This window comes from Antedon mediterranea, chromosome 2 (assembly GCF_964355755.1).
Source record: "Antedon mediterranea chromosome 2, ecAntMedi1.1, whole genome shotgun sequence".
NCBI classification, from domain to species: domain Eukaryota; kingdom Metazoa; phylum Echinodermata; class Crinoidea; order Comatulida; family Antedonidae; genus Antedon; species Antedon mediterranea.
This window is the reverse complement of record NC_092671.1, coordinates 19084780-19112064: the sequence shown is the minus strand read 5'-3', so window position 1 is coordinate 19112064 and position 27285 is coordinate 19084780. Positions and strand designations below refer to the sequence as shown.

General features: G+C 32.8%; 2 protein-coding genes and 2 non-coding genes across 5 annotated transcripts in view; 2 read left to right on the top strand and 2 right to left on the bottom strand.

Moving 5' to 3' along the window:
- Positions 1 to 4453, top strand: part of LOC140040665 (uncharacterized) — a 93205-nt gene extending 88752 nt beyond the window's left edge. The window contains exon 6 of the mRNA XM_072086766.1: positions 139 to 4453. Coding sequence (XP_071942867.1) covers positions 139 to 2302 — 2164 coding nt within the window. The 3' untranslated portion in view covers positions 2303 to 4453. The remainder of the gene's footprint in view (positions 1 to 138) is intronic.
- A 1287-nt stretch (positions 4454 to 5740) lies between these two features.
- Positions 5741 to 19107, top strand: LOC140040671 (prostatic acid phosphatase-like). Of its 2 annotated transcripts, none has more exons than XM_072086776.1 (10): positions 5741 to 5952; positions 6803 to 6890; positions 7347 to 7559; positions 12065 to 12160; positions 12462 to 12563; positions 13017 to 13143; positions 13656 to 13729; positions 16177 to 16283; positions 16545 to 16705; positions 17329 to 19107. In XM_072086776.1, the coding sequence occupies exons 3-10, from the start codon at positions 7362 to 7364 to the stop codon at positions 17475 to 17477; spliced, it is 1014 nt and encodes a 337-aa protein (XP_071942877.1). In that variant the 5' UTR covers positions 5741 to 5952; positions 6803 to 6890; positions 7347 to 7361; the 3' UTR covers positions 17478 to 19107. The 2 variants fall into 2 exon arrangements, with proteins under 2 accessions (XP_071942877.1, XP_071942876.1); XM_072086775.1 differs by having other exon boundaries at positions 6795 to 6890.
- Positions 18366 to 18483, bottom strand: LOC140041306 (U5 spliceosomal RNA). Its single transcript, XR_011842912.1, has one exon. It is a non-coding gene; the product is annotated as a U5 spliceosomal RNA (small nuclear RNA).
- Positions 19108 to 23282: 4175 nt separating the features above from the next.
- LOC140041278 (U5 spliceosomal RNA) lies at positions 23283 to 23401 on the bottom strand. The gene has a single exon (XR_011842885.1). It is a non-coding gene; the product is annotated as a U5 spliceosomal RNA (small nuclear RNA).
- Between the last annotated feature and the right edge of the window lie 3884 nt (positions 23402 to 27285).

The window sequence follows — 27285 nt, the reverse complement described above, 5'->3', positions numbered from 1 at the left end:
ATGTGTTGTTTGACTATGGTTAAAATAAATTCAATTTTTTTAAATAAAAAATCCACAATGTGCGTCATTGCAATATTAACAATATGTGTTTCTTCAAGCTATTTAATATAATATAATAATTAAATTTTATTTTTTTAGAAATGAATTAACATCATTAAAAGCACAATTGGAGAACAAGGAGATTATATCGGTTCAGAATGATATTACCAAACCACCCACGTCAAATCTCCTGTCTACAAACACAGTTAAATCCATGTATACAATTTCTCAATCAGTATCTGGAAAAGACCAGGACACTGTCTCAAGTTCAAAACTAAGCACATGCCAAAGTACATCAGGCCTGCAAGCAGACATAGACCAAGTGAGTCCTAAGTCTGGATACAACAGTCCGATTAGAAGATGGTTGATTCAAGAATCCATTAAAGAGATTCGACTAGAACGGTTACCTTTTGCCAATTCTCTCCATTGTCTTCGCTGTCATGTAACAGCCAGTACAAATAGAGGATTTTTATTGCATATATTTTCATGCCATAGTATAGATGTATGTAAACTGTGCTTTCATGATCTTTCAAAAACCAACATCAAACGAGTAAAAGACCACCTAGCAACACATCGTGAATACGATAGAAGTCAACCTATTGAAGATTTTTTGACATTGAGTTGTCCGGAGTTTATGCAATTTTTAGGCATTCCATCTTTAGACCAACTCTGCAATATTACACGAGATAGAATAATATTTACATTCAGGGTTGTGTGGTACAGAATGGCTCAAGTTCCATTTGACACTGATGGGAATAACATTATGCAGAAGAATCTGACAGTTAACTCATCTCCAAAAGCAGGTACTCCTGATATCATTCTTTTCTTTCGGAACAAACATGGTGCAATAATACAAGTGGATAAGGATAGTGACTCTGATGCAACAGATTCATCATTTCACATAGAAAGAAATTCTCGCCAAGTAGGACTACAAAACACCAAGAAGGATTTCGCAAAACAAGCTTATGAAGAGAATGAGAATAATTCATCATCGTCATCAAGTAAGAATGAGAAAATAGTGGAACTTGAATCAACAAGACAATTTATAGAAGGTAAGGACTTTACTATTGTACTCCAAGGAAATGATCGTGTCTTTAAATGTCTGAAATGCACCAGAGCATACTGGAACAAATGCAAAATGCGAAGACATCTTAAGGTTCACTTGAATATTCGAAACTACCAGTGTCACCTTTGTCAGAAGTCTTTTCATTATAACTACCATTTAAAAGCTCATATGAACATACATAACAACTCGCGACCATACAAATGCAACAAGTGTTCTAAAAGTTACAATAATTCAGGATCCTTAAGCTGGCATGTGAGGCAGTGTCATGGATTATGCAATTTTGCAAAAAACAAAGTAGCCAAAATCCAATGTCAAGTATGTTTCATAGAAGTACGTCAAGAGCTTTATCATGAACATCTAAGAGAAAGACATGGCGTTTCTGTGGCATACCAGTACTCAAAATCTAAAGTAAATCATGAGGAACCAGAAGGAACAACTACAGAATCAGAAGTTGACAAAGCAAACGATGGACAAGACACTGAGGATGACACTAGTCAAGATGAATTTCCATGGAGAGGAGAATTGATAGTTGATGAAGGTGATGGGGATGAGGAACCTGATAATTATGATCTGGCACCTACAACTGCTCAAAGTGTCTTCACACTAGATGATCAAGAAAAAAAGACTGTTCCTCGAGAAAAGTACACAAGGGAAGAGGTTTTCCAGTGTACATTCTGTCATATAGTCTTCCCTAACCTGTCAAATCTATCAATGCATCCATGCTTAGAAAGACCTAAGAAAAACAGGCTCTCTGTATCAAAGAAAAAGAAGCTGCACTACAGTGAAACATACACCTGTTACAAATGCAAACGAACCTCACTTTCCCTGGAGACATTTCTTGATTCCTCGCATCCATGTGCACTCAACAGTGTCAATGACTTCACCTGTGAAAAAACTTACACATGTAAACTTTGTCAACTCATTTTCACAACGTTAGATGATGTTCACAAACATGGATGTGAAAATGCTGATAAACAAATTGAAGAATCTGAGGAGGAACAAGAAATGGAATCTGCAGTGCCTCAAACGGAGTCCATGTGTGATCTGTCAGCTGATTTAACATGCCCTGTATGCAATGGACTTTTTAGTATGACTGATCTACCATACCACCTTTCAAAAATACATCATTTGAATAAGAAAGTTGTCTATGAACTAATGAATCAAGACACACTGGCAAAAAAGGAAATGACGCAATAAAATAAAAAACTTTGTTGAAAACCAACTACTGTACATTAAACGATAGAAGAATAACAAGACCATGCAGAAAGAAGTAACAAAAACAGAAGAGTGTAATATCAAGTATAGGTCGTGTTTCTGCAACCTTAACAAAAATGATGAAAATGTTTTCACCAATAATTAATAAAAAATCAAGTGCCCATGATCAATCATTACCCGTAACACCAAGCGCTCAATCACAATGCAATAATTTGTCCTTCAGGTCAAATGTTATAGAATATCTGATTTGAATTAGATAATTCTCTGTTTATTTTTCTCGAGTGGAATCTGTTAAACTCTGTTTCCACAGGAGCCTTATCAGCTTAATTATCGGTTGATTTTTGACTGGGGAAACATGGCCTAAAAAGGAACCAACAAAATAAAATAAATAATGTAAATACAGTAGTATTGTGGCTATTCTTGCAGATTGCAGTATAGCAGTATAGAATTTGTGGAAAATGCTATTCCACTTTTCTTGGGTACTGTTTATATAAATGCTATATTAATTTATATTTTTATATTGTCACATTTAGCTGGGTAACAATTTAATTTGATTCATTTGGAACATTTGAAAATATTTAAAAAAATGTTTTTCTATAAAAGAAAGGTGGGTGCAAAGGATTCGAAACATTGTAATAGGTAACAACTATAGTATTTCGGTTTGTATTGATTGAATACTACAGTGGTAGAATTAGTTAATGCTAAGTGTCTCCATTTGCCGAATTGTGATGGGCGAATATGGCCACTCTTAAGGCTGCACACACTACGATAATAACGATCCGCGATAAATAGATACATTTTTCTTACAAAATCTAAAAGAGATTATAAGATTTTCATTATAGAACTATAAGGATAACCATTTATTTGATTTGACGTGTGAAAATATTATTTTCAACAAAGACAGCATAAATGGTTATCCTATAGTTCTATAATGAATCTTCTAATTTCTTTTGTTTGATGTAAGAATATTGTTATGTATGGCAAATTCAGTTCTAGTTTCTCTGAAAGCATTAAAAGATTAACTGTGAGGATTGATATTGTGTAGATTAGTGAATGTGTTAAAATAGTAGTTATGTATAAAACGTAGGCAACACAAATGAAAAAAATGTCGTCTTACTGTAGTTATGCATTTAAAGGTGTTGCATTTTACTGACATTCAGGAACAAATATCACATTAGGTAGTGGTCGCGTATCTTATTTTGCAACATTCCAACATTTGAGTATGTATTGTGTATATAATTGGTAGAATTTTACCCTTTGGTGTATTTTTGATATAAGTATGTATTTTATGTTATTAAGGGTTATTAAGAATGAATTGCATAATAGAGTTAGTTACATCAAGCCAATCTAACATGGTTATATTGCCTTGATTACATCACTGTTAAATAAATTTTAGAATAGAGTTAGTTACATAGCCGTTAAAAAACACTATTACACTATATATAATTGAATTAAATTCAATATAGTAGGGGTAGTTATTGAAGAGACAAAATAGAAAGAAGAAACAAACATATTGTAGTCTTATATCGTTTAGCTAGGGTCGGTTGACCACAGACAATATGGAGCTTTCGGAAAGTGAACGTATACAATAGTAGTACGTATACAGGTACTTCGAAAGCAGCCTTCTAAATTTAATCCGAAACTCTAGGCTTGTTATTGTATTTATTATTAGAACAACGCGATAAAATGCTAAAACCTAAATGAATTTTTTCAAACAATCGTCAGCCGCACCAGCTTGCACATGTTGCATCCACGTATTCGCGTTACGATGATATAACTTTAAAGTTTTAATGTGTAATACTTTGGCTTATAGTCATTTAAGTATTGAATTTATTAGGTAACTTTATATTAGATTATTTTAGGCCATAAACTACTAAATCATTTGTGTTTAAAACATTATTTTTCCAATTTGTATATTAAGCAAAATTAAATTTGTACATTTTGTTTCAATAAGAACTGAATAAAATATTCAACATGGTCCGACGTGTACTTTTAAGTAAAGTTAGTATGTGCCGCTCATTTGATTTTGAGACCAGTTGCAACGTTCGTGAATAAAAAATGTGTGTTCAAAGTATGTTGATCGCAATCGCAAATTTCCAAAAACCTGCAAACTTTATTTCTGTGAAAATCTCTATTATTATGCCTAACTAAGTGAAAAGATCTGGTGAAGATGCAGGGTGTGATGGTGTGATAGAGTCTGCTGCGCGATCCCACCTGCCACGTGAACATCTTCTATAGCCTATCCACCAAAACTGATGAACTGAACTTGTATTTTATCTCTTTTAATTCAGAGGCACAGTCTCAATGAGATGTGCAACAAGTTTACAGTGAATAATACACATATATATATATACAAAAAGAAATAGACAGAAATAGATATTGCAAAAATATTAAGTAAACTGAGAAAGATTAAAAATTAAGAAAATGGAAAAAATTAGTTTTAGAAGGAATTGTATTATATATATCATTTCGTAATCTTAGCTAATGTTTGAAATGGCGCTGATCAACCGACAAAGTTAAAAATACTGTGGCTGCTAAACCAAATTTGTATACTGTAATGGGAAATAACATTATAAATCACACATTTTATATTTATGATCATTAATGTTTTATTACAGGTAGGCCTACAAATCGAAAAAGCAACGTGGTATATAGAAGAGTAAATTCTAAAAAGGGATGATGCATTAAGATTTTATAGCTGATGCATTAACGCCCATCATGCCCTCCATCATGCTGCTAATTCCTGTGCTGCGCGCAATTACTTCACACAACTTCACTTAATGTCACTTCAACTGGTGGTTGCAAAAGTGGCGATAATATTCCTCTCAGATAACATCAATAGAATATTCTTCTTTTAATGATCTTGTTCATGTAGTTGACACATTTCTTGCCATTTCTGATCTAAGAGTAAGAGGACATCAGCGAAACCGCCTTAATAGATGAATGGCTTTTCATTCTTTTTGGATGATTTCAGATCTTAATTCATTTCTTTTTCTTTTCTTTTTTCTCTCCTAGCATTTCACCCTTAAACTTTTAGATAATAATATAAACCATTTAACTCGTATACATTATCTCTTCATATACTAATAAGGAAATTATTAGATATATATGCATATGGCGTCGCAAATCGTCAATAATAACTGTTTCATATACAGTTTATGAAAGTATTTCTAATTGTACGTTGGAAACTACATTATGATTTTTAATTGCACCATGTGTACTAGACGTAAGCGTTTTTAATAAGGATTTGTTTAAACTATTTCCTTTTTTATGACGTGTACCATGAACAAATTTCCATACTCGAATTTTGTCAATTGTTGCAGAACACAATGAAAGTCAAGCAATAAAAAGACAGTATAAAACGGTAATGCATGAATAAATACATTATATTTATACGGTACTACCTAATTTTATATTGACTGTACTACAGTAGTTACAAAAAAATCTCCAGATCTACCCACATTGTTTTTGTTGGGTGTTTAGAACAGTATATAGTGTATGAATTTCAAATGGACGGGTTTAGGATATACCTGCAGATTGTAATTTTGTTAAATCTACTATGTATGACTTTGGTAGAATCAGACGGTACCAACATAAACGAAGAGAACCTCAAACTTCATATGGTTAATCTGGTAAGTAATTTATAGGTCTAGGCTTTGTTTCCATACTCGCTAGAGTTAAGCCTGCATAGAACGGATTTATACCATGGCGGAACTAAATCATATGTTTCCGATCCCAGTTATCCAAAGTTCTCATGTGTGATCGGTTAACTCTATACCAACGTGTTGCACGCGACTCTACAGCTCACTATGTCGGTCGGTCGGTCGGTAAACACTAACTTGAGCACGCGACTGCAGCCATCTATATTGCCTTGTTTTTATCACCCTGTAGTATTGAAAAAGAGACATTAAAAATTGTAGGGGAAAAGAAATTGCTTTTTAATTACAGGTCTCCCTCCATTTAAAGACCGCTTTATCGACGCCACGGATGATCGCCTATCTTTTAACATTTTCTCTTTCCTCCCATTAAAGACTCCTTCTAGTTAGAGACTAAAGGCCACGATTTTGGTAGACCTACATAACCGAGAGAGCTGTCACAATGGTAGATACGAAGTTATAGAGGAATCTAGTCATATAAGTTCTGGAATGTCCCGAACTAAGGAACTAAACATTTTCTTTAAAATTAACTTTTGAACTTAATGCATTGACAATTTGAAGGAAACACTGACAACAGACAACTCAACCCGATTAAATTTATCCTCAGTCTTTGGAGAAGAACGATAATCCCATTCTGATGTTTAATTTCCCGTAAGAGAGGAATTTAAAGATCACTAGTAACCAAAGCTACTAAACACCGTACTAAAATCTGGGTCCCAAAAGTTGTCTTTAATTAGAATGAGACCTATTAATAATGGGACTCAAAACACCCTTCTTAGATATACTATGTTCATTGTGCCTTGTTAATTTTGTTGAAGGTATTCAGGCATGGTAAAAGAACACCAGTCAGACCATATCCCAGTGATGCCTACGGACCGGAAAAATGGAGTCAAGGTCTTGGACAGCTAACCTATGTAAGTATATATATTTTTAAATATAATTAAATAGATTCTCACAGATTTCCTCATCTTATCGTTTCAAATTATATATATATATATATATATATATATATATATATCTAATCTGCAGACAGTACTGTTTCGTATATATGAGGATGATTGGTATCGAATGAACTTCGGCTGCTAAGATATGTAATTATTGTAGACTTTTGGAATAAACCATCAATTTAACTAGAAAACTAATAATGCTTAATGATTATATTTAGAGAGCGCAATACCAACGTCATATTAAAGAAAAATCAGAAATTCTTGCAATTCAACGAATGCAAAACATACATTATTTGCATTTGTGTTTTTAATCTATAGCTAATAATATTACCTTGAATGTTTTAATTTGTTTCACTTGACTAATACAGTTAATACGTTTAAACAATGGTTTGTATTTTTATGCAAATAATATTACTTTTTCAGAAAGGTCAACGTGAAATGTATAAATTGGGAACTTTTCTAAGAAATAAATACGATTTCTTTCTTGACCAAAGTTTCAATGAAAATCAAATATATGTTCGATCTACTGATTTTGATCGAACTATTGATTCAGCTAACTGGACATTGAAGGGCTTGTATCCAAACGAAACCAACCGATGGCTCAATGATATCTATGTACCCGAAGGAGACGACATTGTAAGTAGGAAAGCTTTATTTATTTCTCAATATAATGGCAGTGTATGTGTATATTATTAGTTATTGTTTATATATTATTCAAACCGACACAAGTATATTTCTTTCAAAGTGTTTACTAATTAGAACAAGGCCAACAGCCATTAAGTCGCGTGCTACAATGCATAGTGATACCCGACAGACCGACAGACAGACCGACAGACAGACAGACAGACAGACCGACCGACCGACATAGTGAACTATACTGACCGAAATTACTGAACATGTTTATCTAACAATGATAATGGTGAGGAAGTTCGCATTGCGCATCTGGCAGATGACACTGTACTCTTTGTGGGAAATGAAAAAAGTATAGAGATTGGTTTAAACATTGTTAATAAGTTTGGTAAAGCGTCTGGTATGACTTTAAATAAAAAAAAAACCAACGCTATATGGATTGGCAAAAATGTAAACAAAATTGAAAAACCATGCCGTCTAAATTGGGTTAATGAACCAATTAAGATTTTGGATATTTATGTGGGATATAATGAGAACAAATGCAGTGAATTAAATTGGGATAGTAAGGTGGCAAACTTAGAAATGCTACTCAATAGATGGAAAGGAAGAAACCTAACCTTTTTTGGCAAAGTTACCATTTTAAAAAGTTTAGCTTTGTCTAAACTAACATACAATTCATGTATAATTGATGTACCAGATGATGTTATTTTTAAAATAAATAAATTGATATATAACTTTTTATGGAATGGAAAAACAGAAAAAATAAAAAGAAAAACTTTAATCGGTAAAATGATTAAAGGGGGCATAGGTATGCCTGATTTCGCATTACACATAAACTCTCTGAAAATGATATGGGCAAGAAAATTACTGTGTAGAAAACACGTAAGATGGAAAATCTTACCACTATACTATTTTAACAAATTTGGAACCGAACAACTAATTTTAAGTATGTCAAATATCAATTTTCAAAATAACATGGGCTTAGATAATATACCATCTTTTTATTATAATGTTCTAAAGTGTTGTGTTGAATTTAATAATATGAATAATGAAGGTACAATTAACGAGTATGAAGAAGTGATAAAGCAAAACTTATGGGGTAATAATGATATTAAATATAGAAACAAACCACTATTCTTTAAGAACTGGATAGATGCAGGTTTTAATCAAATTGGAGATATAATTATTTTCAATCGTCTAATGAAACCTATAGAAATAATTAAACAATTACGTATTAAGAAAAACTGGATAGCTGAATATGTTTCTCTAACCAGAGCTATTCCAAAAGAGTGGTTAAGTATAATTAAACATAATATGCCAAATATGAACCAATATATGAATGTGAATCTAGAATACAATATCAACAATATAATTAAGATGACAACAAAAGATGTTTATTCTAACTTTGTTAATAATGTCTTTATTCCCCCGAAAAGCATACTTAAATGGAATAACATATTTAATGAAGATATCAAGTGGTGTGATGTCTGGAAAAGAAAAGTGAAAAACGAAAAAATTAAGAAATTTGCCCAATTGAATTACAAATTACTAAATAGAGTTGTACCTACAAATCTAAAACTGTATAACTGGAAACTGAAAAATAATAACATATGTAACAATTGTGGAGTTATAGAAGACGAAAAACATGTTTTATTATTGTAGACGTAATCAAATAATGTGGGAAAAAATTGACAATATATTTAAAAAGCTAGATAACAGCAGTAGCTCGTTCAAAGAACTCCTGTTAGGAAGTAAATGTCAATTAAAAAACCAATTGTATTCAATAGCTGTGTACGTCATATACATAATTAAAATTAAAACTGAACTTAAAAAACCTGTATGCCAGAATCCCTGGATTCAGTTTAAATATATTTTAAAAGATATGAATACACTAGGCATGTTGTAACTTATAAGTGGCATCCATTTTTGTATTTTAAGATGTACAGTTTTTGTATGCATATAATCAAACCACTATATGTATAAAGGTTAAAAGAGAAAAAATCAGAAAATAACGAAAAAAGTAGAAAACAGAAATTTAATGTATGAACGAAATTTGTATGAAAGAATTAATAAAGGTGGTGGTTAACCGCAAAAGAGAAAAAAAAACATGTTTAAAAATGTTGAAATGTTTAAAAACATTTATATATTTTTAATTTACACGTGCGTAGCCTGTCACTTTCGACGTGCTCGTATAACGTAATTTCGAGTTGAAAAGTAAGTCAGGAAAACAGAAATCGAGCAAAAAGAGTGCGCAATAACATTTAACGCGCAGTGCGCGCGCAAAAATATGCGCACTCATGGCAATTTTGTAAACGCTTAAAATTGCCTGAAATGTACTCTTATTTCATCGAAAATAAATTTTGAAAATTTTAAGCGCGCGTACGCATGCGTTACATGCGCTACGCACGTAATTGTATTGCCATATGATGATTTATGCCCTGAAATTTATGAGTACCAAATTTTATTTAATTGTGATTCATGGTTGTGAAGATATGATTACAAACGTGATTTCGTTAAATCGTGCGTAGACCGCGTAATTTTTTATTGCGCACCGTGAAAACATAACCACATTGATTCCTGGCCATAAGGAATATACTGTGAAAAATTGACCTAGCTAGATTAAACTGATATCAAGATAAGGTCAGAAAGCGATAAAACGCATAGTGATACCGGACCGACAGACAGACAGACAGACCGACAGACAGACAGACAGACCGACCAACCGACCGACATAGTGAACTATAGAGTCGCTTCCACGCGACTAAAAATAGAGAGAAATGAGAATAGTTGGACTACAGTATGCAAGTGTAAGAATCTTGTTTTTTTTAATGGCTTATGATTATATTTGGGTTGCACAACGTTCATGATAAATAGAGTTTTATAACAAAGTTTAAATTACGTCTAAGAGATACTGAAAGACATTTTTTTTTTCAAATAAAGTTGGTTCATTTGTAGATTTAATGTTTAAAAAAAATTTAACATGATATATTAAGAATTTAAAATAAAAACAAATTATAACTAAGTTTAGATTAGATGTTATTGACCTCAAAATTGAAAAGGACGATGGACAAGAAAAAAAAAATAATTGAGTAGAAAACCAGTTAAAATTTCCAAAATAATTTAAGAAACAATTACTTCCATCTGTTTGATGTTTGTAATATTTATTGCTCTGTCATATGTCATTTCTCAACAAAATCACAAAGGCACAACAAATTATAATCAAAATATGACATTTGTCAACACAAACAATTTAATAGGCCTATTATATAAAAATACTACTTATAAAACCTATATTTTGCACTAGAAAATTAAAATATATAAATGTACTATTTAAATACGAATAAATTACAAAATTATTTTTATATATGATATATTTATAACATTGTCATCATTTAAATACAAAAATATTATTTAGGCCTAATTACAAAATTTCCATACGGTTCCTTAAGTATTTCTTTATTGCCTTTTAAAACATGTTATGGTTGAAAATATTTTTATATGACGTGGTAAACGATTCTAACAGTTGAACATATTATTTTGTTAATGTCAAGCAAAAAAAAAAAACCCTAATATATATTTTAATCTTTCTACATTCATTTACGTTGCTTATAAAAAGAGAAAGCATTATTTAACACACACATAAGTTTATTTTATTGTATATAATATAATAAATGTCCAAGGCAACGTTCCTAGAAAAAAAAGAAAACAAGTATGAAGATAATTAATTAATTGATTAGGAAGAAATTACTTTTATTTTTAATTATCAAACCCTGGTATACACTACATACTTTACACACTCCGAGTTTGGCAGGCAAAGTTAGTAACTCAGTTGACAAACTATGGAATAGAATACTAGTTTGCAGACGTTAGAGGCCGAAGTTTCTCGTGAACTTGGCAAGTCAGATTTTAGTCATTTGAACCTGCATATGAATCAATGTCTTTATATAACATCAACTGAGTAGACAGACACTATATAACATGTCTTTAACAGTGGCTAACTCGAAGGTTGCAAGCAAACGTTTTGCAAGATTTGTTAGTGTACACAGTCTTTTCATAATCTACACATTACCTTATGGCTCTTAAATGTAGGCCCTATATTAAAAAATAAATGTGTGACCATTTCAAATTGCATTTCATTATTACAAGCTCTTGGGCTTCTTTTTAAAAATGTGTATTTCATTTTTATCCATTACCAGCTTCGCTTCCCCAATTTGAATTGAAGGAAAAATATACATGTTGTGTGTGAACAGATGTTTATTTTGAGGTCAGCGATTATAGCAAATTCTAAAGTGATTGCAGCTTTGCAGTATACTGCTAGTAAATGTATTATTGCGAATACTCTTCTTTCTGGATACTTTTGCCAATTTTAAGATGTATAGGCCTATCCTTTCCGAGGCCGAGAACAACAATGAAGGGCCGAATCCCGTTAACCACGTCTGTCCATACAAATTGCACGGTAGCGAAGTTGTGATTCTGTGCAATTTTGTTGACATTTTGATTTTTCGTTGCAGCTATTTCCAGTCACCTATGTGTGCAGTTATTATAAGAAACTGTTTGAAAAGGTTAGACAATCGTCTGAATATAAACAGTTTGTAAATGACAATCAAGTAAGTGTAGATTTCTTCTAAATTTATTTATTATCTGTATTTTCCGTTTATTTTTTTTTTAATTAGTAGGCCTCTAGGCTAAGTCTGGGTAGTAGTAACAAAAAATAAAATGTTCACATTTTTTCATTCCTTTTACATTGATATAGGCCTACACTGTATTCATTCAATAAAAACAAAATAAGCATTTTAAAACATGTTCTTCAAAAGTTATAGCTATATCGTCGCTCTCCCTATAAGTAAATTAAAAGATTTGTGAAAGGGAAGAAAATTAATTCAAAAACTGTTTTCTTCTGTTTTGTAGGAGTTTTTGAAATACATAAACGAAGAAGCAGAATACAACTATAGCTCTTTAAGTCGTATGGCTAGTAAATGCTATGACTTTAATGATGCAATCACAATAGAGGTAAATATATTTTATCGAATGTATGCAAATTAAAAAATAGCATCTGGTGCGCTATAGCCTACTTTTAATGATTTATTAAAGACAAACACCTCGAAAATAATGATGGATTATTGATAAATGAATAAAAAAAATAATTGATACGGTAGTGAATATTTCTCATTATTAAAAAAAGGAAATCTACATCATAAGGCTGCCTAAATAATATAAATAATATAATACTTTATATAGGGTAGAATATAAGCAAACCTGAGATGGTGAAAATGCAGATCGCCATGATTATTGAAATAGGGCCTACAATATAACAGAATATTTAGAATGTTGTTTAATTCATTTGAAACGTGATAATTTAATATGGTTTGATGCTAGCCACTATAGCATGAACAAATAGTGTCGGTACCTTTAAATACCGGTAACATTTTTATGATCAATGTACGCCTCTTTTGTAACATACAGATTTCGCATAACCTCACTCAACCTCAGTGGATAACCGATGAAATAATTGCTAAATCCTCTGAAATTGCTGTGCATTATTTACACTTTTTATTTGATGGCAATATAGACATCTGTAGGTTGAAGGGTGGTAAGTTTATTTCTGTTTTAATATTCAACTCTAACCGTTACGCGTCCAATAAGCACCAGCTTCGTCGTATCAAATATTGGCATATTATAGCTACCTTATCATATATAGATGCCTTTAATTCTACAGGATATAACCATAACATATATACGAGAATTAACGAATGTAGTCTAAAAAAACAAATTTTGCCAAAAAAAATTTGCCGTACTTCTGTCATAGCCGAATGAAGGCGGAGTTAAAAGGGTCACTGAGTAACACATTTCACGTTCTGTCATAACATAGATTCATTAGTCCCTTTGTGTCACTTTATTTAAATGGTAATGTTATGTATACATTATGACAAACACGCTACTTTAACTACAGGGCTCTGGACTGAAAACGATCCTGTATACCCAAATATTAACACATTGAAAACCACATGCATAACAGTTTAAAAAATGTTACTATACAACGCTACTTCGTTCATGGAGGCATCGTTGCATTTATGACCGGTATCTTTTTTGTTTGTTCATAAGGTCCTATTGTTCAGCTACTTTTAGGAAATATGGAGAAAAAACATTCCACTCGACAAGTTTACATGTATTCAGGAGTAAGTAAAAATTATGTTTTTCGTTAACCCCATCCTCAAATGTGTTCATTTAATTCACTCCTTCGGATATTGACTTACAAATAGTATATTTGACTGTGTTAGGCATACTAAAACAATATGATTCGTGTATGATAACAATATTGTAGTAGCATAGGCCTACAGTAATACCGTACAATACTATTTGTGCCGTGCATTTAAATAATGTTTGTAACGTGCCCTACAGTACTGTTTGTACCGTGCTATAATACTTGTACAGTAGGCCTACTGTTTATTTATTTATTTGTGCCGTCCGTACAATATTATTTGTGCCGTACGGTACCTTCAAATACTGTTTGTACCGTACCGTACAGTATCATGTTTGTACCATGCCATACAGTACAGTACTGTTTGTAGCGTGCAATACAGTAATACCGTACACTATTTGTGCATTGCTTTACAATACTGTTTTGACCATACTGTAGAGTAGGCCTACTGTTTGCCTAATAATTGCTTGGGTGTGTGTCACCCACTATATATAAATTTACGTAAGGGCAAAATTCGATAAATCGCACGTTACTTCTAGAATGTTTACTCGGTAGGCTATATAAAGTTGTTTCATACTTTCAGTACTGATTTCAACCACCGGATGTAATGCTGTTTACTAATTAAATTGAGTTAGATAATTAGTTATTGACAATTAAAACGAATTTAGGTTCAACGATTTACCCCAAATAGGGGTGTTTTCCAATCGTGGTATACACTGTCTACTGGATGTCCATCTTGAAAAATACCCGCACACAATAATACGAAGATGCTTCGCATTACCTTTATCCTCCTACGATAATTGCTTTTAATAGCTAAAAACCGGTTGAACAGCTCGAGTACAGCATCATAATGTTGAATACAGGCCGATTTTCTTTTAAAAAAAATACTATTTTAAAAATACTATTTTTATACTATATTTAATATATACGTTTAGACAAATGTATTGATTTGTGATGAATGGAACATTCAGTAGGTAACGGTAGGTAAATGTATGAGCCCTTGAAGAATAAACTTAAAACCTATTGCAATACTTTGACAATACTGACAGTTGCTTTTCAATTAATAATTATAACAAAACATAAACGTCGTAGTGGTGTATCGTTACATGTACTTTACTATTTCAAGTGACTATGACAGTGCCAGTTTTAACAAAGTAAATCGATGTATAAAACATGAAAAAATATTTCGTTGCTGAGTGGATAAAGAATATATTTTAAAACTGTTCCTCTTTGTACACATTCTCTTCCCCATCCTTCAACCCTAAAGTTATATACAAAACACAAATTGGGTTTGTTTAAATGAGTCCAAATCAAACATTTAAACTCATGTGTCGTGAAAAGTTTCTCTTTTGGAAGTAATTCCGGTGTGCTAATTTTACATAAATCATCGTGTCTATTTATTCGTTTCTGTAAACGACAATGTATTAATAGTCCTACTGTACGTTACGTACATTTTAGTTAGTAAAGCGTGGTTCCCACTAGCGACGCAACACAAGAATGTAACGCAACGTAAGTGAATTGACCAATCACAAGCGATGGCTTATTCGCTGTCTATAACTTCGCTTGTCATTGGTTAAAACGCTTGCGTTGCGTTTACGTCCTTGCGTTACGTTCTAGTGGGAACTAGGCTTTAGTTACGCTGAAATTACGGTGTATTCGAGAACCATCTGTGGGCACGACCTAGATGGTACGCGAGCGAAGCAATACTGTTTGTAAAGTGCCGGACAATACTGTTTGTACCGTACTGAGCCACTGTTTGTACCTTGCATTACAATGCCGGGCAGTACTGTTTGCAACGTGTCGGACAGTAGGCCTACTGTTTGTACTGTACATAACAGTACTTTTTGTACCGTACCGTGCAGTAGTACTGATTGTACCGTACCATGCAGTTCAGTGCTGTTCGTACTTGCCTTAAAATATTGTTTGTAGGCCTAATTGTCGTACAGTACTGACAGTGCCGTACAGTACTGTTTGTACCTTGCCTTAACAAAATAATACTGCTTATTTATTCCGTATACACTACTGTTTGTACCGTTCCGTACAGTACTTTTTGTACCTTGCCCTACAATACTAATACTGTTTATTACATATCGTACAGTATTTATGTACCATGTCGTGTCTGTTTGTATCTTATCTTACAATACTGTAATCTGCCGTAGAGTACTGTTTGTACCTTACTATATATCCAGTACTGTATACTGTTTGTAACGTACAGTGTTGTGCAGGGCCGTACAGTAAAATTTGTACCGTAAAGCACTGTTTGTACGGTGCCATACTACGTTCTTGTCACAATATCTTTTTTTAATAATATTGATACGTCTCAGAGTAATGATGAATTATTTAGTACATGAGCCGTCCATCCATCTATCCATCCATTGATTTGTATTTATGAGACGTATCATTATACTTTGTATTTGTTCTCAGCATGATACAACTTTAGTTCCTTTAAGTATGGCCTTAGGAATATACGATGGTGCACCACCTCCACCAGCGACATGTTTAGGTGTTGAACTGTGGAATGATAGTCAAAAGTAAGTAAAACAACTACGTGAAACGGCACATGCGCAAATGTGTGAGCCGTTTGTTTATTCATGGAGCAACATAATATAGTATTAACAAATGTGTGTCCTTTCCATGCTCTTGTAACCTTAAGGGAAGCAAACACATATTGTCAGTCGTATTACTCTTTAAAAAAATGAGTGATGAACTAGTAGAAAACAAATAAAGGATTAAGATGATGTTTTTGATCTAAAATATAGGCCCTATATTAGATAATTTACCCAATTTTATAGTGAGTACTACGTGAAGATATGGTACAGGAATGATAGCACGGTTGATCCTTATATCATGAGCTTACCTACTTGCACAGACTTGTGTCCATTAGATGAATTTAAACGAATATTAACCAATGTGTTACCTGGCGATATACGTGACTCTTGTAGGACACCGTTAGGTAAGATTATAAAGAAAACATTTAAAATTCAAAAAAAATTTTTAAAGATATATTGTCTCCCCGAAAAAACAATTACAAAAAATGTTTTTCGTTGAATATGCCATTTTAAATTTCACATAATAGTTATTCACTTTTACCAAAACGTGTAAGCAAAAAATAGTCAAATTGACTGGAAGTGAATGGGCTGTCCTTGTTTAATTTAAATCTATAAACACTAATTGTGTGTTCGTTCGTATGTTCCTTATATATTGGTGATTTAATGTATTGTGTACATAAACCTATTTACGATAACAATGTGTGTCTTTGGATAACCCACAAATATTTCAAAAACAGCCTCAATGATATTACTTCAACTACTGAAGTTTTCAATATCAATCGTTCGTCAGCCCCGCCCTAAAGTACAACAACAGTGTTACACAATTTATGTTCGTCATACTTTAATGTACACAATTATAATCTGGAACCTCTATGACTTTGAATGCTCGTTATATCTCCTCCCATTCAAAACATATCTCGATTCGCCAAATATGTCAAGGGGTACCGATGGCCTATTCACGCAGTTATGCACATTATATACCCTATCTTTGTTTTATATAAGAAATTGTCTTTGTTTTATATTTCAGAAAATTATACTTTATTTGTGGCTATAATGGTAGCTTGCTTATTCTTCTTTTGTCTCATCGTCATGTATTTTATAACAAGAAAACCAAACCACAAATCAAACGATGAACCAACAGAATATCAAGAGTTGGTACCGGCACAGTTTCCATAAAGGTTTTAGCAGAATATCAAGAGTTGGTACCGGCACAGGTTCCATAAAGGGTTCAACAGAATATCAAGAGTTGGTACCGGCAGAGGTTCCATAAAGGTTTTAACAGAATATCAAGAGTTGGTACCGGCACAGGTTCCATAAAGATTTTAACAGAATATCAAGAGTTGGTACCGGCACAGGTTCCATAAATGGTTTAACAGAATATCAAGAATTGGTACCGGAACAGGTTCCATAAAGGTTTTAAAAGAATATCAAGAGTTGGTACCGGCACAGGTTCCATAAAGGGTTTAACAGAATATCAAGAGTTGGTACCGGCACAGGTTCTATAAAGGTTTTAACAGAATATTAAGAGTTGGTACCGGCACAGGTTCTATAAAGGTTTTAACAGAATATTAAGAGTTGGTACCGGCACAGGTTCCATAAAGGGTTTAAGCTGAAAATTAACAAAGTATGCATTTATCGGTACCATTATACATCAGACTAACATTTTATGAAGAATGATTGATAATCAAGTTATTTTCAACTGAACATTTTTGTAAGATAACATTGGCCATCATTGAATGAAAATAATGAATCAATGTCCTGCATTATATTACACATACACACTTTTCTAGATATGCCTACTATTTTTATACTGTAGATATCTATTATTACCTCATTCTTGATGTGAGGGTAAACACTTTATACGTTACCAAGGCAATAGAAGATTGGCTTGCGACTAAGTAACTTGTGAGATCTGCCTTTAAATTATCATATTACCCTTGTAAATACAAAGGCTGAGAAAAATTCTTGATGTGAGGGTAAGCACTTTATACGTTACCAAGGCAATAGAAGATTGACTTGCAACTACTAAGTAACTTGTGAGATCTGCCTTTAAATTATCATATTACCCTTGTAAATACAAAGGCTGAGAAAAATTGAGTTTAAACTCAATGAGTGTTCCCCTGCACGGAAATCTTTAGTAAAAGGCGAAAGATTTATGCGTGATGCAGAGAAACCAGAATAACGATCTGTGAATGCTTGGTACAATAGGTATATCAAAGGAACTCGCCAAATATTGGTGTCAATTTGTAATTTCATTTTCAGCATTTTCAATATTTCTCTGTAAAACATTATTGTCTATTTGGTGATTGATGTTATATTAAAATATTTAAAAAATCAATTAACAATTTATTTTTTAAAAAGCCCAAGTTTTATAATTGTCAACTGCCTCTAATGAATGTTACTAACGTTATAATAAATTTAGAGGGCGCTATGTATTAGAAAGAATATAGGAGGTGCTTACAAAAGGTTCAAATATTTTAGTATGCTTGTTCCTATTATTATATATATCTCTGTATAATTATTGTATAGTTGGTGATTGAAGTTATAATAAAATATTTATTAACAATTTTTTTTTTTGAAAGTCCCAGTTTTATTTGATAATTATCAACTACCCTTAATGAATATTATTAACGATAGAATAAAATTAGAGGGCGCTATGTATTAGCATTTTAGTATCCTATTATTACATTATTTATATTCCATTGTTTTAAATATTTTTGTTTCACTTTCTTTTCAATATTTTTAGACGAATAGAAACTGTATTCGTCGTATGGAAGGCAAACATTTAAGCATGAACAAATATCATTTATCAGTCAGACACGAGGGTTATATTATTATTATTATAAGTGAAAGTGAATAATTATACTCTTGAGTGAACACCCACATTCCGCGTACAATGATTAGAATACGTTAAATTAGTTTCACCGACATTTTTTATTCCATCGAAAGTAATCTCACAAAAGTCACGCTAGTGCCGGTGTAAGATTGAAATGTGTCCAGCATTCAAAAGTGTCCGGGCGGACACTTTTCAGCATTGGATAGTGTCCAGTTGCATGTTTCAACGGGTTCGTGGGCGTTTTTTAATTAATTTAATGCTGTACGGCCCGTTTAATAATGTCTGACCCATGGATTTAAATGCGTCCACTATTAAATACTGTACGGGGAAATATTAGCGGTCAGGTAGGAATCCGGCCGTTTTATGATAGGTGGTTGGGATTTGAGATTCAGGTTTTGATCGCGCATGCACTTGTCTTCTTTTAACGACCAATAATACTTAATGATGCCAAACTAGTTTTTTTTCTAATTGAAGATCACTTTGTCTAAACACCTCCAATTAGGGATCATTATAATTATTATTTGGTATGGGTAAAGACAAGAAGAATAAATAATGTTTAATTATGTGACAAAAACAAGTAAATGAAGTGGTCCTCTTCCAATTAAAAATCACTTTATCTAAAACACCTCTAATTAGCGACTATTTATTAATTGGTAAGAGTAAAGACAAGAATAATAAATAGTTTTAATTATGTGACAACATTAAGTAATTGTACTGGTCCTCTTCCAATTAAAGATCACTTTACTTATAGACACCTCCAATTAGCGATCATTATATTATCTAGTATGAATAAAGACAAGAAGAATACATAGTTTTAACTATGTGACAAAATTAAGTAATTGTACTGGTCCTCTTCCAATTATAGATCACTTTACTTATAGATACCTCCAATTAGCGACCATTTATTAATTGGTCAGAGTAAAGACAAGAAGAATACATAGTTTTAATTATGTGAAAAAATTAAGTAATTGTACTGGTCCTCTTCCAATTAAAGATCACTTTACTTATAGGCACCTCCAATTAGCGACCATGTATTAATTGGTAGGAGTAAAGACAAGAATAATAAATAATTTTAATTATGTAACAAAATCCAAGTAATTGTACTGGTCCCCCTCCAATTAAAGACCACTTTACTTAAAACACCTTCGATTATCGACCATTTTATTAATTGTTAGGGGTAACTATACTGGTCCTCTTTCAATTTAAGATCATTTTACTTACATACACCTCCAATATTAGCGACCATTATATATTTTTTTCAAATTACGTCCATTTACTTTAAATTGATATGTCTGTTAAACAACAGGTCGTATAATAATATGTCTCCTGATATAACAATATGAATAATATTTATTTGGATCGACACATTTTTTTGGTTTTGTTTTGCGATTCAAGTTGGTATTTAAGGAATCATAATTATCCTAATGGGAGTTGGTAAATGTCCAGTGGCCAGTTTTGACGGGGTAAGGTGATGTGACAGTCAATGGTCCTACTTTGTTATCGATGAAAACTGTCCGGGTGGTTGCAACCATTTACAACAGCTGGTGTTACACTATTCCGGTGGACACTTTTAAACACCGGACACATTTAAATCTTACACCGGTAAATAAATCTAAATCAGGGAATATCACTGTTAAAGGGAATTATAGCTTTTGCTAGTGACCATGATATTACTTCAAATCCAAATGCTTGCTATTATTTTGCCCGAAAGTCCGCAACCTCAAAGGTGTTCCACATATCCTCTAAACGTTGATAATTTAATAACCTATCTTGGTCATGTGATCAGTAACAATCTGAGTGATGAAAGTGACATTAAACGTCAATATCGATCTATTTGCATTAGGGCCAACTTCCTAAATAGAAATGTTCTACTACCCCTAAATGTTATCTCTATTTAAGAGTTACTGTGTCAGCATGTACTGCTCTACCTTATGGTGTAGATATACTAAGAGCACTCTAAGATCATTGAAAGTATGTTATAACAATGCCTTACGTTTGCTTGTAGGGCAATCATGATGTTTGTCTTAAATGACGTTCCATTCTTTGATGGGTTCATTAGAAAATCTGTTTTTAGTTTTAAAAATCGTGTGAACGCAAGTAGTAATTCTTTGATCATGGCCATTAATCGTCACGTTCTTAATGTGTCAAGAATGCACATACAATGGAATGCCTTGTTGCATTGACTTTTTATATATATACAATTTTGTTTTTGTTCTCTTAGATTAAGATTTTTTGTTACTCTTTTGCTATGATGGATATATTATGTCACCATAGTATTCCGAAATAAAAAGATAAATCAATGAATGAAAATAAAACCTTAATGAAAACACTGAGTGAAGTACTTATAATAATAATAATAATAATAAGATTTTTATAGCGCACATACCACTCCAGAGTGCTCAAGGCGCAAATTGCAAATATATATCCACTGATTGGGAGCATGATGGAAGATACATTTTTTTGCTTTATGTATTAGCTCTACATGGTTAAAATCCTGCTGGGGTTAATAATTTGTTTAAATAATTTTTAATAAAAACAATACCGGCATTGTAACAATGACCTTTCTAAAATCAAGATTGATCAGAATAATAATCGACGAGTGTCTTGAAGCTGTGCTGATTTGCGGCGCCCCTGCCTTAACCCATGTAGTAAGCTTAACTGCTCGGCCAGTCGACTAATATTTTGGTCCATGTCAAAGAATATGTCCTTAAAAGAATACAGAGTGTGCAATTTAATATATCTATGGAAGATAAGGTTTTGTGACATGACCAATATATCAATTTTCCTGAAAATCAATAGGCATCTGAGTATGTAAGTATATACCTATACACAGAATAAAATAAAAAATGAATTAAAAACTAATAATAGTCTCAATAGAACAGCAACCCGAAAAACAAACTGGTGGATTTTAAAAGAAATATTTTTAATTTTTTAACTACTCGTATTAAAAAGCCGGTACAATAAATCGAGTTATGTTTAAAAATTACAAATGAAAACCTCATTTTTGGACAAAATACAATTTAAGTTTACTTTAAGACTGCTCACCGGCTTTTGAAAATTGTCTCCTATCTTTTAACACTAGCCGGTTTGAAAATAATATAATTTGTGTTATTTGTGAAGTTATTACCAAACCAATTTTCTTGAATTTCAATAGGCATGGTCTCAAAGTATATAGCTACTTACACCAAAGAATATATATCACAAGAATGAGTATTCCGCGATTTTCCATGTAACAGTAATATTGTCCATGTGGTAGGGCGCCGCCATAAGTGTGGATGTATCTGGGATGTATACAACTTTTTGTGACGGTTTCACTAATCAAAGGCTAGACCACCGGTAGTATTTTCATGATAAAAAATGTTATCTACTACATGCCAACATCATGTTAAATACTATTTGGATATTTAATTGTTCGTTTTATGCAATTTATTTAGTAAAAACTGCCGTATAAACAGTTTGCTTTATCAACCGGGCCCTACGATAGCGTGACCGGGCGTGTTGGTGTTTACGCGTTTTCACGAAGGATTGTTTAATAATATTCCTATATTTAACTTGTTTCTGGTAAAACAAATAAATGTTAATAACATTTTGTCCTATTAATAACATGTATTTTATACTAATTTATATCATAAAAACAATACTTAATTTACCGGGCGTAGAGTAGTACACGGCAATGGTAAAGAATAGGCCGTGCTGAGTAACGATTCATTGATTTTTGGTGTTGCTGTGTTAGGCCTTTTTTGTGAACTAACTTAGCATGTTAGTAAATAATTGTCTGTAAAAGTGAATGTACACTAGTTTGTTAATAAATATGTATTATAAAATAGTTTACAATTGCAAAAACTATTATCATAATTCTATTTAATGTGACATGTATAATATCTATTAAATCAAGTCTTATTTAGTATGTATACATCCGCCCTTATGAGGGCGGTCATCACTCACTGGAGCTCTCTGTTACAAATTTCTCATGCAAAAATCGCGGAATACTCATTGTGATATTATATTCTTTGCTTACACCTAAAAATCCAGAATAACTTGAAATTCTAGGCACACTATCGTAACAAGTATAAAATATAAAGATACACAATAATCAAAACAAGCGTCAATAAAAATGTGTTCATGAATCTATTTTTTATAATTATTACCCTTGTAAATACAAGGATTAAGAAAAATTGAGTTTAAACTCAATGAGTGTTCCCCTGCACGGAAATCTTTAGTAAAAGGCGAAAGATTTATGCGTGATGCAGAGAAACCAGAGTAACGACATAATATAGCCTGGTACAATAGGTATATCAAAGGAACTTGTCAAATATTGGTGTCATTTTGGATAACAAATTCTACAAATCAGTATATATTACTATTTATAGGTTTAAAATTATAAGGATATTCTAATACATATTTATCTACAATAGTGTAATTAAATTAAATTTACCCGTAATTAAAAGACCAATTTGGTCGTATCGCATAATCATCATCCAATGAATAATAACAATTGAAAATTACATAGTTTTATATATAGAGGGCGCTAAGTATTAAAATAGTTCATTTGAAAAGGGTTCATGATGTTCTGCCGAAAGCCATGTCAAGATCATAGTGGCCAAATCTGGCATATGGCATATATTTTGACCCATCTGGCATTTATGCTAGGCATAATTTTAGGAAATCTGGCATAATCTGGCATAATTTGAAAAACGCAACATACACATACACATACAACATATTCACCACGATTTAGCATATTATCTGGCATAATTGCGAAAAAATCTGGCATAATTTGTACACAATCTAGCATAATTTGGCTGAAAACCCGAAGAGCTTTTTTTTTTTTTTTTTTTGGCTTCCCACCTTTGTGGTACATAAAACATACACATAAACCGCCCTCTTATTCACTGTTTTGGTGCACTTTTAGCCTTAATTGTGTCTGGCATAATCTGCCATAATTTTGTGCGGCCACCTAGCATAATTTACATTTTTAGTAATCATGGAACAGGCGTATGACGGTAATTGAGTTTCTATTGTTGAGTTGAGATAAGACGTAAATTTCATGTGAACCAAGGCTGTCGATCATCAAACAACATCATATCATATTGTTTGATATCCTTGTACACATCATTTAATTGATAAAGACACCACTCGGAAAAGCTGGATAAACATCTGGCACAAACGGTGATGTCGATGGAGGAATTGTTGGTCTGTATGTGAGTACAGTAAATGCCGGTAGACCATTGGTCAATCCTGAAGTGGCTGAACGATAGCGAGTTTGCCGCTTATTATCAGTAGCAGCCGTGTAGTTTCTGACTGATGGCGGCGCTGAGCGCGCACGTCGCTTGTATGTTGTGCCACCAGATTCAATTGTCTTGGTTGTTGATGTGCGTATTATTGGCAAGCTGTAAATATCATCATAGCCTCTTAAACTAAGTGGCATTTGAAATTCTGATGTCGAAGCAGGGAATAATAAACGAGCCAGAATACGAAGTATACCTTCTTTGCCCAAATTAACAACAAATGCGACATTCAATCCGCCAATAAGTCCTCCTAAAAACACTCCTACTGGGCCACCACAAGCGGCAATCTCAGCTCCAAGTTGCCGTTCAACGCAGCGGCCAGATGCACCAAATCCAAGTGCAACTGCACGGCTAATATGATGGCACGTCGGCCGCAACGCGACACTGATATTATACATTAATATTCCAACTGTTAAAATGACAAATGTTACACCAAGTTTCCCAGACCATTTTCGAATTGATACAATAACCAAATTAGTTCGTAATGTCTGTCGAAGTATGGTAATAAAAATTCTTTCCTGCTGAGAAAAGCTCAACTCAATGTAATTTGTCCGAAACATCTTGTGCGCACACGATTGGATAAACTCTGGATATAACCCTCTAGATTTCTTTAACAATTTTGATACGGATCTACCAAACGTAGACGTCGTATCTTTCGAATACTCTAACATCTCATTTTTCAATCTCGTAGCTTCGTCAAGAGCTTCGTGCAAAATAGTAGACGACCGGCTTGGATATTTGTTACTATGTTCATCAACATAGCGTAAAAATAATCGGCATAATTCTGCTGCTAGATTCACATACTCAAGTCGAATATAATGATGATTGATATTTTTCGCAGCGAATTGAAAAGACGAAGATTTAAATTCTTCAAGAGTCTCGGTAATTCTCTGACGTAGTCGTAATCTTGTGGTACTTCGAGATGTCAAATTGGATGCTCCTGACCACTGACACTTCATTGTTTCCATGTCATGTCTTCTATACTCAGTATGCCTACGTCATCAGTTGGCTTCAAAATAATATCTTTCCTTGCGTCAAACGAACTGATTAATATAGACGTAATTCTTCATTTTAGTTTCATGCTATATTGGTAAAAGGTTTTAAAAGAATTATCATTCACAATTCACAATAGCCACCATTACATAGTGTATCAATGTTGCTTGTGTCTTTATTGTTATTATCGCAAATATTATACGATATGTCTTATCGAACTTCCAAACAAATAGAACCACAATACATGGATATTTGTATATCTCATGATATACTTGAAAACGACGCATATAGCTTCTAATTCGTTGTTTATTGTTTTTTTGTTTGACTTATGGTGGAATATTGTTCCTGTTAAATTTTATTGCCAGTATTATGTTATACACGTCAAATTAGACCTTGACATAGGTATAGTAGGTAAGTAAAGGTGTACTCAAGTTGGGGTTTTTTCACTATGGTATTCCAGTGGAAATTACTTTTCAATACCCATAAAATGATCTTCCTGTATACTGATCATTTCTCTCAGAGACATAGACAGTTCGACATTATATTTATATTCTTTTAGATTTTAATTTTTTCTTTAAATAAATAGAATACCTATGTTGTTCAAATTTCGCAAAAGAAATATGAGTGATGCTGCATGATAAACTCATCAACTTTTTTACACAGTGTTTCCCAATTCATTCACTACATATTTTTTTGTGGTAATAATGGTGCTTGCAACTATATAAAAAAGTATGAATATTATAACAGTGTTAATTATCTTACCTTGTATATAGCAAATTATTCGGGACTTCTTATCATGCCTTCCTCGTACACGACTGACAATTTACGCAAAGGCGCACTGTCACTGTTGTTTTGGATGTTGTAGAAGCACATCATTTGCAATCCTAATTAACAACTCTCAATACAACGTAATGAAACTTTTGTTAAGATAATACAAAAGTATGAAAAATCAATTGTGATGTCCTTAGAATCACAAAGTGAATCCACTAATTTGATTGGTGATCAATCTAAATCAATACTGCCATGGCTAACTCGTTATTAGTTTTTTGACAATAGACTACTTTAACAATAACTGTTTTGTAAATAAAAGTCAATCAGTCATCAATTTATTGATCATCAACATGTCACTGGTCCGGGTTGAATCATTCATGGTCCTAATTGTCTCTGGTCCGAATCGTCCCTGGTCCGAATCGTCACTGGTCTGAATAGTCTGTATAGTCCGAATCGTCCCTGGTCAGAATCGTCTCACGGTCTGAATCGTCCCTGGTCCGAATCGTCCCGCTGCTACTCTTGGCGATCAGGAAAGCGTGTTGTCATTACATAGTACCGTGGTCTTCTTTTACAGATGGATATCTGTTCGCGATTCAAACCTTTGAAAACTTAAGAGGTGGATGATGTTTCAGTTTCGAAATGGATGCTGTAAATTAGAATAGGATTTATTTAGATATCCCCGAAGCCCATACAATACTATATAATATAATAATGTATAATATTCATTTCATTATTCTAAGTTCGCGATCCAGAAATCATGAATTATTTATTCGTTGACATAGTTAATCCAGGGTTCGAACTCCGTGAACTCCGTGAACTCCGTAAAGCCATTCGACTACCCGTTTAACCGACTTCAGATAGGCCTAAGTTCACAAAGGCTTTTATTATGAACAATACAATTCTTGTATGTGCGTTTTTTATGCCCCGTTTGCACACAGTGAAAATGAATGAATTGTTAAACTTTTTTACATTTTAATGTTTTTCCTTTTATGTAAAAATATCAAATTAGCATTTGTTTAATTGTTGGCATTTGAATACAGTATATAAAATCAGTTTATGCGCAATTTCCTCATGACGTCATGCTTTAATGAATACA

Coding starts and splice junctions, on each gene's coding strand:
- LOC140040671 (XM_072086775.1), top strand. CDS start 5,830: ATGGACGGGTTTAGGATATACCTGCAGATTGTAATTTTGTTAAATCTA. Junction 12,564..13,016: donor ATGATGCAATCACAATAGAG/GTAAATATATTT, acceptor TGTAACATACAG/ATTTCGCATAACCTCACTCA. Junction 16,706..17,328: donor CTCTTGTAGGACACCGTTAG/GTAAGATTATAA, acceptor TTTATATTTCAG/AAAATTATACTTTATTTGTG.